General features: G+C 36.8%; 1 protein-coding gene across 1 annotated transcript in view; it reads left to right on the forward strand.

The window, feature by feature from the left end:
- LOC118913494 (TBC1 domain family member 7-like) overlaps nucleotides 1–17,802 on the forward strand; it is a 29,118-nt gene extending 11,316 nt beyond the window's left edge. Inside the window, exons 2-3 of the mRNA XM_057489049.1 lie at nucleotides 17,184–17,313; nucleotides 17,437–17,802. Coding sequence (XP_057345032.1) covers nucleotides 17,184–17,313; nucleotides 17,437–17,802 — 496 coding nt within the window. The remainder of the gene's footprint in view (nucleotides 1–17,183; nucleotides 17,314–17,436) is intronic.
- The last annotated feature ends 409 nt before the right edge of the window (nucleotides 17,803–18,211 follow it).

Genomic DNA, 18,211 nt, shown 5'->3' on the forward strand with positions numbered 1-18,211 from the left:
ATTTTTGATGCAACTGTGTATGGAATTGTTTTCCTGGTTTCACTCTCTGCTAGTTCATTGTTAGTGTATAGGAATGCAGATTTCTGTGTATTAATTTTGTATCCTGCAATGTTGCTGAATTCATATTTTAGATCTAATAGTTTTGGAGTGGATTCTTTAGGGTTTTTATGTACAATACCATGTCATCTGCAAACAGTGACAGTTTGACTTCTTCCTTGCCAATCTGGATGCCTTTTATTTCTTTCTGTTGTCTGATTGCCATGACTAGGACCTCCAGAACTGTGTTGAATAGAAGTGGGGAAAGTGGGCATCCTTGTCTTGTTCCTGATCTTAAAGGAAAAGCTTTCAGCTTCTCGCTGTTAAGTATGATGTTGGCTGTGGGTTTGTCATACATGGCGTTTATTATGTTGAGGTGCTTGCCCTCTATACCCATTTTGTTGAGAGTTTTTATCATGAATGGATGTTGAGTTTTGTCAAATGCTTTTTCAGCATCTATGGAGATGATCATGTGGTTTTTGTCCTTCTTTTTGTTGATGTGGTGGATGATATTGATAGATTTTCGAATGTTGTACCATTCTTGCAGCCCTGGAGTAAATCCTACTTGATCATAATGGAGGATCTTTTTGATGTATTTTTGAATTTGGTTTGCTAACATTTTGAGTATTTTTGCATCTACATCCATCAGGGATATTGGTCTGTAATTTTCTTTTTTGTGGTGTCTTTGCTTGATTTTGGTATTAGAGTGATGCTGGCCTCATAGAATGAGTTTGGGAGTATTCCCTTTTCTTCTACTCTTTGGAAAATTTTAATGAGGATGGGTATTAGGTTTTCATGAAATGTTTGATAAAATTCAGCAGTGAAGCCATCTGGTCCAAAGATTTTGTTCTTAGGTAGTTTTTGAATACCAGTTCAATTTTGTTGCTGGTAATTGGTCTGTTCAGTTTTTCTGTTTCTTCCTTGGTCATCCTTGGAAGGTTGTATTTTTCTAGAAAGTTGTCCATTTCTTCTAGGTTATCCAGTTTGTTGGCATATAATTTTTTATAGTATTCTCACATAATTCTTTGTATGTCTGTGGTGTCCACTGTGATTTTTCCTTTCTCATTTCTGATTCTGTTTATGTGTGTAGACTTCCTTTTTTTCTTGGTAAGTCTGGCTAGGGGTTTATCTATCTTGTTTATTTTCTTGAAGAACCAGCTCTTGCTTTCATTGATTCTTTCTATTGTTTCATTCTTCTCAATTTTATTTATTTCTGCTCTAATCTTTATTATGTCCCTCCTTCTACTGACTTTGGGCCTCATTTGTTCTTCTTTTTCTAGTTTCATTAATTGTGAGTTTAGACTGCTTATATGGGATTGTTCTTCTTGCCTGAGGCAGGCCGGTATTGCAATATACTCTCCTCTTAGCACAGCCTTTGCTGCTTCCCACAGAATTTATGGTGAATTATTGTTGTCATCTGTCTGCATATATTGCTTGATACCTGTTTTCATTTGGTCATTGATCCATTGGTTATTTAGGAGCATGTTTTGAAGCCTCCATGCGTTTGTGGGATTTTTCATTTTCTTTACATAATTTATTTCTAGTTTGATACATTTGTGGTCTGAGAAACTGGTTGGTATGATTTCAATCTTTTTGAATTTACTGAGGCTCTTTTTGTGGCCTAGTATATTATCTATTCTTGAAAACGTTACATGTGCACTTGAGAAGAATGTGTATGCTGTTTCTTTTGGATGTAGAGTTCTATAGATGTCTATTAGGTCCATCTGTTCTAGTGTGTTGTTCAGTGCCTCTGTGTCCTTACTTATTTTCTGTCTGGTTGATCTTTCCTTCAGAGTGAGTGAAGTGCTGAAGTCTCCGAGAATGAATGCATTGCATTCTATTTCCCCTTTTAATTCAGTCAGTATTTGTTTCACATATGCAGGTGCTCCTGTGTTTGGAGCATATATATTTATAATGGTTATATCTTCTTGTTGGATTGACCCCTTTATCATTATATAATGTCCTTCTTTGTCATTTGTGACTTTCTTTGTTTTGAAGTCTATTTTGTATGATACAAGTACTGCAATTCCTGCTTTTTTCTCCCTATTAGTTGCATGAAATATCTTTTTCCATCCGTTCACTTTTAGTTTGTGTATGTCTTTGGGTTTAAAGTGAGTCTCTTGTAGGCAGCATATAGATGGGTCTTGTTCTTTTATCCATTCAGTGACACTATGTCTTTTGATTGGTGCATTCAGTCCATTTACATTTAGGGTGATTATCAATAGGTATGCACTTATTGCCATTGCAGACTTTAGATCCATGGTTTCCAAATGTTCAATGTTAACTTCCTTACTGTCTAAGAGTCTAGCTTAACTCACTTAATATGCTATTACAAACACAGGTTCTTTTCTATTTCTCCTCCTTTTTCTTCCTCCTTCATTCCTTATATATTAGGTATCAGATTCTATACTTTTTCTCTATCCCTTGATTGGCTTTGGGGATAGTCAATTTAATTTTGCATTTGCCTTGCAATCAGCTGCTCCACCCTCCCTACCATGATTTTACTACCTCTGGTGACAGCTATCCAACCTTAGGAACACTTCCATCTATAGCAGTCCCTCCAAAATAGACTGCAGAGATGGTTTGTGGGAGGTAAACTCTCCCAGCTTTTGCTTATCTGGAAATTGTTTAATCCCTCCTTCAAATTTAAATGATAATCTTGCTGGATAAAATAATCTTGGTTCCAAGCCCTTCTGCTTCACGGCATTAAATACATCATGCCACTCCCTTCTGGCCTGTAAGGTTTCTTCTGAGAAGTCTGATGTTAGCCTTATTGACTCTCCTTTGTATGTGATCTTATTTCTGTCTCTCTGACTGCTTTTAACAGTCTATCCTTTTCCTTGATCTTTACCATTTTAATTACTTCATGTCTTTGTGTTGTCTTCCTTGGTCTCTTGTGTTGGGAGATCTGTGGATCTCCATGGCCTCAGAGACTATCTCCTTTCCCAGACTGGGGAAGTTTTCATCAATTACTTCCTCAAAGACACTTTCTATCCCTTTCTCTCTCTCTCTTCTTCTTCTTCTTCTGGTACCCCACAATACAAATATTGTTCCGTTTGGATTGGTTACACCGTTCTCTCAATATTCTTTCATTCTTAGAGATCCGTTTTTCTCTCTGTGCCTCAGCTTCTTTGTATTCCTCTTCTCTAGATTCTATGTCATTTATCATCTCCTCCACCATATCCAATCTGCTTTTAATACCCTCCATTGTGCTCTTCAACAATTGGATCTCCGACTGGAATTCATTCCTGAGTTCTTGAATATCTTTCTGTACCTCCATTAGCATGTTAATGATTTTTATTTTGTACACCCTTTCAGGAAGAGTCATGAGGTCTATGTCATCTACAGGGTTATATTAATTTTACTCGGTGCCAGGTTCCTTTGGCATTTCATATTTGTGTATGGCACCCTCTAGTGTCCAGAAGCTCTGCTCTCTGGAGCTGCTCAGCCCCTGAAGCAATGTTGGGCATCACAGGGCAGTGGGATTGGTGCCTGGGGAGAGGAAAGAGCTGTTTCTGCTTCCTGGCTGCAATGCCTGTCTCCACTGCCTGAACCAGTGGGCCAAGAACACAGGTATAAGCTTTTGTCCCAGAGCAGCTGGATATGGATCCCTGCTTTCCACAAGCAGCTGGAATCTCAGTCTCTCCAGGTATTTTGCCTGTCTTAGCTTTCCAACCCTGTAATCATGAGAGTGTCATGAAAGCACCATGAAATGTAGGTTTGTGCCCCCAGAGCAGATCTCCTGAGTTAGATATTCAGCAGTCCCAGGCCTCCACTCCCTCCTTGCTCATTTTCTCTTCCTCCTGCCCATGAGCTGAGGTGGGGGATGGGCTTGGGTCCCGCTGGGACACAGCTTTGGTACATTACCCTGTTCCATGAGGTCTGCTCTTTTCTCCAGGTGTATGCAGTGTGGCGCAATCTTCTTTCCTGTTGCTCTCTCAGGATTAGTTGTATTAATTATATTTTCACATTATATGAAGTTTTAGGAGGAAGCCTCTGTCTCACCTCTCACGCTGCCATCTTTAATCCTATCTCTCAACAGTTTCTTGCTAACCATGGAAATTCTTCAGACCTTTTCTCCACAACTTTTTTTAGTTTTTCTTAGATTAAAACTCTCATTCTTTGACCTTTTATACTTAGCATCTTACTTCTCTTCTGTTTTCTGCTGCTAAAGACTCAAATGAGAGATCTAATGCTACTGCCTTAACTTCCTCATCAACTTCCTAAACCCTCTACAATCTACCTTTCATTGTCATGACCGACACCAGTTTCTAGGCACCAGTGATCTTTGCAGGCAAAGGAAGCACTGCTCGTCATGGATAAGACTTTGGTCCCAATGTAACTCTACCCAAACTCAACTGTCTTTTCTTACTCATCTTTATAGACCACTTGGAAGTGCTGAATAGTGTTGAAAATCCTCCTGGTTCTCCAAATTCTCTGATCATTCCTTTCTCCTATTTTTGTTTCTTTGGGACTTCCTGACCAAAGTATCTTTTATAGCTTTGTCCTTGTCAGCTATTAACCCATACAGGCTCTGATTTCCTTTACAAAGGACCTTTAGACACAGTGCTTGCCCTCAAGGGTTGGCAATTTAATAAGGGACACAAGTCTATGTGAAGCAAAAACACAAGTTAGTATATAAACTGATGCAATGCCTCCAGAGAGCTCCCATAACCTTTAACATAATAGCTAATAAAGGATGGACGGATGGATGGATAGATGAATAAATTAGTGAGTAACTGCAAAGAAGGAGCCAGATTAATACTGGAAAATTTAGGGAAGAATACAGGAAAGTGTGTGAAAAGGATTTAAATTGGTCTTAAAGAGACAATACAATAGAGAAGTGAATTGAGAGAGGAAATTTTCTGGGCAAACGCAACAGAGTAAGTAAAGCTTTGGAGCAAAAACAAAAATAGGCTGTATTTGGTGCTTTGTCTTCTATGATTTTCTCATCTATACAATAGGATTGGTAATATAAATCACTTTAGAAGATGGTTAAATGAGTTACTATTTATAAAATGTTTCTGTTGTGCCAGGCACAGAATGAGCATTCATTAAGTGTTCTATTATAATTATTATGCTTGGAGGAAACACTACCTAAAATGTGTATTTACAGTAAAATGTACCAAGCAGCTATCTGCTAATATTATATATATATGGTTTTATTATTTATTACTCTGAGGAATATATGAAAAGTGCTGAAGTATTTTAGAAAACAAAAGGCTACTCAAAAATACCATGTTCTTACCTGTTGATGCTTACCTTCAATAATTTAAAGTATATATTATTTAAAAATGCTGCTTGTGTACTAACCTTTACTATGATAAATTTGGGTATTAGCTGCTTCTGAACTTTTGAACCTGTTGTGGGATTGGATCCACAACCAATATAGAAATATTTCTTGTCATTGTATAATTCATGAAGTTAAATACCTTTTGCTTGCTATGGTTATTGAGGGAAAAGGTATTGAACTGGTAGGCCTGAACTCCAAATGGACCTTTCATACACCTAGAAAATGCTGATTTGTGAAAGCTCTGTTGTACATCTTCTTGGGTTTATCACCAAGTGTGATTTATTTTGTGGCAAAAATTACAGTGCAGCTCAGGCTGGCCCTCTGATTCTGAGGCTTCAGCTGTTTGCTGGGACCTATTTTCTTCCTAGTATTTCTTTTTACCCAGATTACCCCTCTTCACAGTGAATATAGTACATTCACATCCAAATCTTTAAAACTTGCATTTCCTCAATTCAATTAGCTTATTCAATTATTTTTTAAAGTTCCAAAAATCTCAGTTAGGACTAATTTATTCTCTGGATACATATTCTGTAACAGATATGGTGCAAGGTAGCAAAAATATAAATACAACTATAGCATGGCCTCTAATTTCTAGGACACACTGTCTAGAGAGATAACTTAAATGACATGGCTAACCACGAGAGCACAGAAGATGGAACTGCTTACATTGGGGAAGTCAGGAAAGACTCCATGAAGGGCTGGCATTTAAGCAGAGGCTGAAGGAAGGCACAAGCAGAGGGACATGTAAGTAAAAGATGGGTAGGGAATGGTAACACCTTCAGTAAGACCTGGAAGAAAATAGAAAGAAGGTTCTAGAAATGGATAGGGTTCAGGGTGGGCAGGCACATTGTAAGGGGCTTTGTATGCCTAGCCAAGAAAATTTGAATTTTATAAGAAATCTATTATATATTTTTTGAAACTGCTTTTTTCTATACACAAAACTGTGATAATTCTATCACCATATGCACCATACTCATTCTTCAGATTCTATAAGTACTTCACAAATTGCAAATAGTATAAATGAGTATTTTTTTTAAAGTTGCTTATCCTTTTATTTACTCCATTGTTATCTTTTACGAGATTTTAATTGTCAAAGTGTGGTCAAACTTGCAAGTCATTTAACTACTACTCTGAATAACATTCCATTTCCTTCATGACCTATTAGAATAATTCTGTAATCACCTTGACCTATAGTTGAGCACCAAATGCTATTAGAGTCAGAAAAATGTGTAAGTAAAAACAGATTCTATTACTTTATCCTCATAAATGTTCTGATCTCTTTCTCCATTTAAACCCAACTTAGTTTTATGGCTCCATTTATCCAGACAAGTAACATTATTTTCAATTCCAAAGTTACTTATTATTCCTATTTCCCAATTCTTCTGGTGACTTTACTCCACACTCACCTGCTTGAACTGTTTATTCGTATGTCCTTAATCAAGCACCCACTGTGTGGTTCTGAAGTCCGAAATTCACTAAGACACAGTCCTGCCTTCAAGTAGCTGAGAGTCTAGTGGGGAAGCAGACACGAGAGAAGTGATCCTATTAGAGTGAGACAGAGTACACATGGGAAGAAGCATCTGGGTTACAAAGCTGAGTTACAGCAGGAGAAAACTTTTGAGCTGAGTTTAAAAGGATGGCTTAAAAAATGCTGGAGCTGCAGAAACTGGGGGTGCTCAACAGGCCCTGGGAGCAGGACTAGGCCCTTGTCCATTAGCCTCTAATTGTTTGCTTCTACCCAGAGCAAACAGGATGGGAACAAAGATCAGGACAAAATTCCAAACTAGTGAACTTTTAAATTATATCTCAACTTGTAAATCTTCCTAACCAAAAAGTATCCTTCAGGTTCCCAAAGGAACAAAAAAGAGAGAAAAAGCAAAATAATATTAATGGCCATGGTGCATTTTCACCAGCTTCTTGAGTACCCAAAACAGCCTGTCAAGCATATCATGAACAAGCAATGGAGGGGGTAGGTTAACCTAAATTGAATGAGGCTCCCTAAGGTAAATTGTCTTTGTTTTTGTCCACTATCTCACTGCTCACTATCAGAGAGTGTGCATGGGACACTGTGTGATACAGACTGACGTTAAGTCGAAAGGACTTCTGGGGTCTTAGTCCACTGTCTTTCAGTGTCCTTCTCCCCAGCATCAATCTGTCCTAAATTTCTCTTAAAGGGGAAAAATACCTAGATAGTAATATTCTCCAAATACCTTTGAAATAATTCAATGGTACTTTAAAAAGTAAAAACTGCAAAGAACAACAGCAACTATTTTGTGAGCTTCTAGCAGAGAGAAAACTGAATTTTAGTGCTTATATGTTTTACATAGGCTGAAAGGAAGAAACAGCATTTCATCATATTTAATCAAAGAACTATAATGTTTACATGGGCCTAGGATTTTTTTCACTCTCTAGTGTTTTGTGAGCATTTGTTGTGTGCCATGTACTAGACACTGTTCCTTGCATACACAGTCTCATCCAATCTTCACAATAATTCAATGCAGTGGGTACTAACAGTATTACTGAGAAAACTGAGGCTCAGTTAGGTCAAGAATCTTGGCCAACAGCTTATGGCCAGTAAGTGGCAGAATTGGGATCTCTGCTTAAAAATATTATTTTAAAATGCCTGTTCTTCAATCCACACCAACTACCCTTACTGTTCACTTGTAGCATTCGGTACATTGTCACTGTATTTCAATTTTTAGCCTAACATTTTAACTTCATTTTGTCCTTATATCTGTAAATCTTCACTATCTAAAGAACATAAATTTACAAAACCAAAATTTATTTTATCTTGAGGAGCCATTCATTCAAATATTTTTAGGTAGCTAAATAAATCAAATGGATTAACTATATATAAAATACCATGCAAATGTATAGGAGAAAAGTAGTAAGGAATTTCTTTAATAACAAATAAAGCAATTTTCAAATTACTTAGAGCCTGAGGAAGGAGGAAGTGATGTAAAATGCCCCAGCTGACTCCATGGGGCACTCAGGTATTGAGTGCTGCTTGCTCCTTGGCTGAATTCAACACTAGGGCAGGAAACTGGGCTTTTAAGTGACTGATAATCCTAGAGGACCAGGTGCTATCGGGAAGCCCATACTTTGCATTTTTTAACCTATGCTTCAGCTACCCAATGCTGAAAATAAATGTGGACCATACTGAGAACGATCAGTTGTTAGGAGGAATGCCGTGCCTTTATTTCTGTGGCCACACTAAGAGCTACATGAGAATAAGAAGGCATGATGTGACAAGGGAACAAAGGGCAGTTACATGGTTTGGGGTATAGAACATAGCCCTAATATATAAAATTTTACGTGAATCTAAGTAAACATCATATTTCATCAGAAGACATTTATGAAGAGTAGGTATTTACATTACAAAGCAGATCTAGAGGTAAGGTTCTTTAGCTACTTGCCCCAGTCTCAGTTTCTCTGTTATTGTCAGCCTCAATTCTCCTCTGCTTTGTGATGCCGTGCTGGCATTCTACAAACTGTATCTCTCAGCGTTGACTTTTATTAATAAGGGGCACTAGAAGAAGGTTTGCAGACAGGACAATGGGAGAAGAGACTTCATCCTGTTTCACTTGTTAGGCCTGCCTGAGTTGCCTGAGCAGTGGCCCGTCATTCCAGCACCATGCCTCAGGGCCGGCTGTACTGTACACTTCAGGGGCACCACCTCTCAGGAGTAACCCTACTGCACCGCTGAGCCAGCTCCCCAGCCCCTCCTACAAGCAACTGAGTTGTGCAGCACTTCCTCTTTAGAGCAGAAACTCCTCCGGCAGTTTCTTTCCTCCACAGTTCCTCCTCAGGGCTCTGGAAACCCCACCTCTCGCTGAGTGCCCCACCCTGGGGTCAGGGGTGCTTCCTGCAGTCATTATCTCTGACCTTCTGCTACCTTCCCAAATCTGTAGAACTGAGCCCCATATTTCCCGTCTAGTGAAATATCTAGTGTGGTTTCCATTTTTCTGATTAGACACTGACAGCTATACATCCTTAGTGGATTTTAAAGAGACTTTCCTCTACCTAAATTCGATATATTAAAGAAAACTATCCAGAAATCCCATGTTAGGTTTGTTCCATCTCAAAAATAAACATAGCTTTTGGATGACAGTTGTTAACCTATTTATACATCATGTGTGTGTGTGTGTGTATATATATATATATATATATATATATATATATATATATATATATATCTCCCATTTACTTTGATTGGTATGACAGATGATGTCTGGGCTTAAAATAAAAGAATAAAAAGTGCCACTGCCGAAATGTGTTTTAGGTTTTCCCAACATCAAAACAATTGGGGGAATGTAGGGGTGATGGGTTGGGTTCACTGAAGATGTTATGTGAAAACAAATCACAAATGAGCCTAAATTTCTCTAATGGCTATGTTAGACCTATTCTTTCTATCATCCTTCAAAAGAATAAAATAAATAAAGAGCAGTTTAGGTCATCTATTAGATATGGTCTGTTGGCAAGGCTTCCATAGCAGAAGCACGGAGCAGATGTTTGCCGCTGATCTACCTCACCAGCAGGACAAGCATTCTACAGGCAGGTTTTACAGTCAGCTTTGTCCTTGGTTTGTCCATATACTGTGAAATAAAGTAACATGCCTCAATAGTGTTTGGCAAGGTAAGTAAAAAAAAATTCATATTACCTCCTTGTCATGAAAAATAGCATTAATATTTTAAAGTTTTAATAAGTAAGAATTATGTTTTTTCCAAATATGGCTAAATGTTTATTAGATTCCTAAATATAACAAAAATAATTTTTATTACAGTACTATAAATTTGGCAGGAAATTTTGTCAGTAAATCCATGAAGGGCAATATAAGATTTACATTTTTCTAAATAAACAATATATTTATTTAACCTTTTTATAAGCTATTAATCATCTGCTTTTTGACATATTGTTTTTTTCAAATAAAATCATAAGTATTTCCATTAAGATTTGATGGAATAATAATAATCAATAAACATTTAGATAAATAAATATTGAAAAATTTTACTATGGGGATGATCTTGGTAATGAAGCCAGAAAAATAAATATGGAAATGATTACATACCAACATTACATTGTAAATATGTTGAAGTAAAATGACCAACAAAAGGAAAAATGTGAATCAGTTAATATTCCAAATATAAGTTAACTTTATATGCCATACTGAATTTTCCTACTTTAATTTCTTAAAGCAAATTCCCAAATTAAATGACATAACAGGAATTATTAGACAGATCCATCAGGTTAACAAGGGACTTCCTGGACTTTCATTTTGACCTTATAGCCCTAAATGATCCTGACTGACCTATATCCAACTCTACTAGACCTTTAGTCCTAATAGCAAACCTGTGACCTGTGTGCTTATGAAAGGAGATAATGTGAAAACTGTAAAAGGAAATATTGTCTTAGAAAATATGTTTTCTAGAGAAAGCTTTCTTGTAGGTTAGTATGGTCAATAAGTTAAGAGTGAAAAAGAAAATGATGAGATTCCCTAAGTCTATGGTAAAAACTAAGCTGTTAATACTCAAATGTAATATTTAATCATTCATTCCCCAAAGCAATATAATAAATAACTTCATATCACCTTCAGTTATGGCTAGCAATAAGAGAAAGACTGATTTGAAGTCATTAGTAACAACTTTTCCTCAACTCTTCTCACATTTCTCTAATGTAATGAAAAAAGTGTGGATGTTTAAAAAGGGTAGGAAAATAAAGTGAAGAAACTACATTCATTTATTCACTCCATTCATCCATCTATTTATTCTACAAAATGTTAGTGAACATTTTCTATGGAATATGAATGGCTCTCTTTCTATAAGGATTATTTATTATTTATTGAGGATTTTCTATATGCCAGGCACCTTGCTACAAAACAGCACACAACCAAAAAGCTACAATGCTCTGCTTACAGGGTCACAGTCTGATGAACTTTCTGTTTTGTTGGCTCGTATTTTTTGTCCTTTGTCATCCCTCCTACCAAGAGGCACCATTACGTCAATGCAAGCCATCCATCTCATGATTTCATTACATGCAATGCTGTGAGAGAGTTCAGGTTGCCCAAGAGGAATAGACTATAAAGAAAGAGGGGCAAGAAGGCAAAAAAAAAGAAAGAAAGAAAGAAAGAAAAAGAAAAGACTTGAAAAAGAGAAGAAAAGATGGGAGGAGACAAAGTGAAAAAGTATGAGAGGAAGAATAATGCAGATGAATTTTGTATATTAATACTGGGAATGATACTAAAGCCACCACAAAAGAACTGGAAGACCATTCTCTCTCACTCCATCAAATCTCAAGTTTGACTTAACGCACGAGCATAAAAGAACAAGTCTGACTTCATTTCCTTCATGAAAAACCTAGGGTAGCTCTGCATTATACAGTCATCATCAGTCACTGACATGGCCCTCAAGTAAATATTGCTCTCTTGTTCAGTGCAGTGCTGCTGCCAGTAATGAGCATATAATAGTGATATATTAGCATGTTAAATAATGACATGCAAAGTTATAGTATATGTGCTGATGCCATGTCACTGCTAACCTGCTGCTTGCACTAAATTTGTCATTCTCAAACCTAATTTGTTGTTCCAGATGGAAAATTTAATTTTGTCTTGCTTCCTCTAGTCATTCCAGCTCTAGATAATCACAAACCTCTTTGGGTGCTCCACTTTTTCCTACTTTTGCCATCCCCTTTCATCACAGTATAGCTAAGAAAACCAGACAGTGGGCACACAGACGGACGAGGAAAGTCTTCTCCTAGAGATTTCACACTTACTTTGAAGTCTGCTTGTCGGGGAGAAATCCAGGTCCAGAACCATCTTTGTATTTGTTATGCAGGCAAGGCAGCAAAAGAACTCAGAGTGCAGGGATGGAGAAACATATGGGAAGGCTGGTGGGGTGGGGAGGCATCTCTGACAGAATGAGTTTTCAAAATCATCAGGAACTACAACACAAACAGTGTGCCGCAGGACACCATCTGGAAAAAAGGCCTTCCAAGTTCAAAAGAAAGGAAAACAACTTAGCATTCAATCTACAATGAAAGTTTAGGTGATCATTAAAAGTTACATGCTTAAAATTAACTGTTGTGTGATCGACACTGCTCTGTGGAGTCTTTGATTCAAAGAGTTCTAGGGCTGTACCTTTGTGAGTACACCATCAGCTGCCTACAGTAGATGAGTTTTGATTCTTATTAGTAAATATGTTACTATTATTCAGCCTATCACTTCATTTCATCCTTGCAACAATTTCATGAGCTGGGTTAGGGCTTTGCTATTTACCTGTGATGAGAAAAATGAAGGCAAGTGATGTGCCCAATGTCACACAGATAGTTAATGGAAGAGGGTGCCCTACATGTCCTGTTTCTTGGCTTAATTTTCTTTCTATTTCACTATTTGTTCTTGCTGCTTTAGAAATCACAGAAAGCATGGATACTTGTAAACAAAGGAAGAGCACTTACAATGTGGTATATATTAGAAACTAGGTTTTATGTTAAATCCCCACTCAGTATACAAGGCCCTCTCCTTTATGGGCAAAACAACCTCTCCTAAACAGTTAATGAAACAAATTAGAGCAACTCTCTTTCTTATAATTTCAAGTCACATAGACACTCTGTTTTCGATGAGACAGCTCAAACGAACCATTAAAAGCACTTTTTTTTTTCTGTGTGTTTTAGACTAAGAGAGTTAGTCATATGTCCAGAACACACAGGTTAGTGTTTCTCAAAATGTTAGAGGTATATGATCATGGTAAAATAGGTAGTGAGTGTATTGTTCTAGATAGCATGCAGACTTGGTATTAAATATTGATGGTTTTCATAGTAATAAATTAATTTTAATTTTGCTTATTTTTCAATCTTTCAAATTTTATCAAGTACAAAATCTCAGTTTGATTATAGTTTTTAAATCTCTCCACATGTTCAAGATTCCATTTAAAACAAAGAGAGATTAGGCTCCAGACTCAGAACTTTCAGCAGGCAAATTCACCAAGCTATAATTTATTGTATTATATTAAGTTATATAATATTGCATTATATTATATATATTGTATCTACCTCCTACTTATCTACCTCCATATTATATCTGTCTCCTATTTTGAATGAGTGATATTAAGTGTCCATTTACAGTAATGACATGAAATTTCCTTTAATATTCATTTAATTTAAAATGGAACTGGTTGAAATATTAAATAATGATATAACATGGCATTGAACAAAGTTTGGGAAATGCTGGTATTGGTACATTTTTGTCAAAAGTTAAACTAAAATAACTGGTTAGGAATGCCTTCTTGACCCCTAAGTGGGGTTCTTTGAGAATGAGAAACGGAGAGAGGAGAGCAGCCCCTGGCAGCTGGGAACTGGCCTGGCATTATCACTGCGGATTTAGTGTCACCAGGAGCTGCTGGCCTGGCACTCAAAGCCAGGTTAAGATGTTCTTCTTTTGAACATAAACAATTTCACGGCACACCAACATTGGACAAGACACTGTGTGGCCACAGTGGATCAAGACAAAAAGAGGACATATCGCAAAAGACTAAACCATAAAAATAACCAAGAATCCCTATTCTCTGTCTGATAGGAATGACTGCTCCTTTAGGCTTGTTTTAGTCCTCCTACCTTCTGTATAAGATTTATAAAGATGCCCAATCAGAGAATTACTCTTGCTTCCTGACAGCACCAAATCCAGGGCAAAGACCTACTTCCTTGAACCTCCCCCAACAAATCACCTATCACAAGCTCAAATCCCAGAAGTCTTTTCTAACACCATCATTCTTAGGGTCCATGGTGTGTGCTCCCTCAGTGCAATGAGCTAAAAAAGCAAACTTGGTTTAACAAGAGGTATATTCTGAGCATTCTTTAACTAGAGAGCATTGATGTATTGCAGTAATCATGTTTAATGACTCAGTGCTGAAAAACTAGTCCTCAAAAATGAATTCGTATTTGAAATAATCTCTAATTAAAAAGATAGTATTTAGCATTTATAATTTTTTATAATTGCAATCTCCTTTTAGTCCCTCTGATGAACTGATGACTAACTACTTCAGGCCACTACTTCAGAGTGGACCGCACACTCCGACTCACCCATTTTGTCCCTTCTCCCCTCTTAAGGCACTCCCATTAAGAATATGAGTGATGTGACAGGAGCTAGCAAATAATAAAATAACTATAATAACAATAACAATGACTATCATTTTTGCCTGCCAATTTTATGATAGATGCATTTTCCCAAATTTTGTCTCATCTAAATCCTTATTACAATCCTCTGTTCCCATTTAACAGACAAGGAAACTGAGGCTGAGAAGATTAAGTGATTTGCTCCAAATTACTCACCCAGTAAGGTAGCAGAGCAAGATTTGATCTAAAATCTGAAAAACCTCAAGGTTTATGCTTGTTCCATTCCCTCTTTCTGTCTCAAAGCTAGGAAGGTCAAGCTCAAACTCCAAAACTCACTAAGAGTAGGAAAAACTATTACATTTGGATCTGAATTTTTAGTATTACTTATACTATATTCTTATTTTGAATTGTTTAATAAAAATAGATGAAAATTGCTTAAGATACACAATACTAAGTAGCTGTGACTAAAGTAGAATATGAACAGTTTTTTCAGAGAATATCTACTGCTTATATTTAGTAGAAACATTAGTGAAAAAGTTACCCAACCTTACACATAATTACTGATGGCAGAGGATCAGATCCACTGACTAATGAAAGACTTTGCTTCTTTGTTCTCTTCATACATTTATTTTATGATACTCTCCAGTAGGTCTGACTAGTTTTAAGAAGCTGGCAACTAACCTGATTAATCCAGTTTATAGTATTGCTTCTCCAAGAATAGTTTTATCTTACCAGAAAAATCATAAACAATACCAATAAAACACTCCTTTACAACTCAAAACAATCAGTCTAAAACATAAAATGTTTTTTGTTTCTACAAACACAGTGTAATTCTTATTTTTCAGGTCTACACTGGTTCGCTGACTTGATTTATTTTATTTCCCCCAACCCCTGTGATATAAGTAATATTATGCCCATTACAGTGCCTAAAACATTAAGTAGTTAACCAAGATCACACAGATAGCAGAGGACAAAGCCAGGATTTTAAACTGAAATTTCAAAAGTCATGAGAGCAGCTGGACGGTGGAAAAATAGGGAAGGTCCCTAAAGGCAATCATTTACTGGCCTATATTTTAGGTTGATCCTGACCAAATGATATGCAGAGAACACACAAGAGGAGACTCAAAACTGGTCTTACGACATCTTGTTTACAGTGTGACTTCATTGTACTTTAGGTGGCATGCTTGATGTGCAGCAGAATAAACCTGGAGGGAGGGACGACATGAAAGTACACAGTGCACAGCTCAGTGGAAAGGCTCCACAAGTCCTACTTCCCTTACCCCTGGCATATGGGAACTATATGTCTTAGTGCTGACTCGCCTGTCTGTCTCAATGCCAGGAAACCTGAATATGCTTGCATTCCAGAATATATTTGGATACATTGCAAACAAATGTCAGAGCAGGCATTACCTCCCCCTTCAACTAATGTACATTTGCAGGTCAAGAGGGTGATGCTGGAAAAGATTAATCCCTTGCTGAGCATTATCCATCAGAATGCTTTTAAATGTTGGCATATAGGCAGCTAATAGATTATATACCATAAACACAGCTGTTGGAAGAAAAAAGGCATTTTACAAGTCATACAATTAAAATCTCTAATCTCCAAAAGTACCAAAATAAGAGAAGGAGGTGGAGCAAGGAAGGACAAAAACAGAGCTTTTCTTGGAAGGGCTATGTGGCCCCTGGACGGTGCACTTTGATTCCTGGTGAGTACACAGCACTCTTACTGAGCTCTGGATAAAGGAGTACTAGAAAACCTCTGGATAAGCAACACGCGGCAAAAGGAAGACAGATTTGAGAAAGGAGAGAAAAGGAAAATTTTATCTCAAACTTGTGTTTTCCATAATATATGTAGATATATTGTTGCTTAGTTGGAATACACCCACACAGCACTGGGAACAACAACAGAAGTCTGTCCATTCTAAAAATTTTTATTATCTTATGTAATAATTATAAAGAATTAAAAAAAGAAATGTCAGTAATATAATTCTATTATTCAGAAATAATACATTTTGTTATGTCTTCCGATTTTCTTAGTATTTGTATATATATATACATACATATTTTCTATAAGTTATGACCATACAGTACATACTATTTTATACATTATACTGTATGGCTGTATAGTATTTTGTCACTTGGATATGGCATAATTCATGTAACAATTCTATGTTGTTACATATTCTGGTGTTTTCTAATTTTCCAAATGATAAGCAAATATCCTTTCATGTAAATCTATGTTATGCATTTCTGATAGAATAGAATCCCCCAGGAAAACAGAATATTTTAAACATGCATTTATTCATAAAGTTCATAATAAAAATAATTTTAAATTATTATTAATGAACAGTCATGTTGGAATTTCAAATAAATAGAAGAATCTAAAAATTAAATTGAAAGTTACCCTAAATTCCAACACTACTGTAATTGTGTTCAATACTTTTCTAGATTTTTTTATGTGTATGTGTGTGTATGGGGAGTGCACATGAGATCATACTTTACATGCCCTTCTTAACCCGCTTTTTTCACTCCACAATTTGTCATGGAGATCTTTCCCTATTGTTAAATACAGATGTATCACATGTTTAATGGATGAAGACAATTCCATTTTATGAATGGAGACTAATTTATTTAATCAACCTCAACAGATGAACTTTTAGTTTATTTCTAGTTATTCTCTCTTAAAATAGGGCTAAATGGACACTTAAATACATAGAACTTTGTCTTTGTCTTTGGAATACATTCTTTATAGTTTTACTGAACTAAAGAATATATACGTCAGTGACACCACACCTCAGGCTGAAGTCTGTCTCCACATGTATCAGCTGGAGTCTGGAAAGTTACCTCCAAGTCCCTCCTTTCTGCTGGAGCCAGAAGATGGAGTATTTCTTGCCATTTCAAAAGCCATTAAAGAGATGGTGGAAGATAGAGTCTATTGCTATTGGATAATCTGATGCTTTGGGAACCAATTTAATAACAAGTACCAAGATTTTTTTTTATCCCAGCTTCCAAAGGCTTTTGAACAGTACTTGAATCTGGAAGATAACAGATTGCTGAGTCATCTGAAGAAGTGTTCTGCAAGGTCCAAACTACCTTATGATCTCCAGTTCAGGAGGTGCTTTGTGGGGTGCTTGCCTGTATCTACTTTACAGAGGGCTTGGGATAAAGTTGTAAATGGATCCTCTAAGATCCTAGTTTTTGTAGCTGTGGAAATTTTATTAACCTTTAAAACAAAAGTAATGTCACTGAACAGTGCAGAGAAGATAACTGAGTTTCTGGAAAATATGCCCCAGGACAACTCAGACGTGATCATAAGCAAGTCCATCGACTTACAGCGCAAACACTGTGGGACCCCAGTACATTCAGCCTAAATGCTCCTGATGGCTGGACGGTGTGCCAGGCCTGTCTTGAGCATTGTGTTCTTGAGACATGATCTACTAACTGTTTGAGAATAGGGCTCTTGCTTTGGTGCTCAAAGTGTAAATTTTTTTCCAGTGGATTATTTAAGACTCCCAGTGATGTGTTGTTGTGCAGCAGCACCTTTGGGTTACAGAGAAGTACAAAGTTCAATTCTGAATAGCATTTTAAAAGGGTTCTTTGAAAATACCTCCCAGTTTTAAAATGGTTCAGTCAGGGTGGGTAGTGCTTTAAAGAGCCGTATGTGACCAAGCCTGCCTGTTTCTCTGTAATTAGCACCAAGCTGGTCACTTTCTAAGTTCCATTTCTAGAATAAAGAACAACTTCCTTTTGTTGACAACTCAGATTTGGCTTTTTTGACAA

This window comes from Manis pentadactyla, chromosome 11 (assembly GCF_030020395.1).
Source record: "Manis pentadactyla isolate mManPen7 chromosome 11, mManPen7.hap1, whole genome shotgun sequence".
In the NCBI taxonomy this organism is placed as follows: Eukaryota; Metazoa; Chordata; class Mammalia; order Pholidota; family Manidae; genus Manis; species Manis pentadactyla.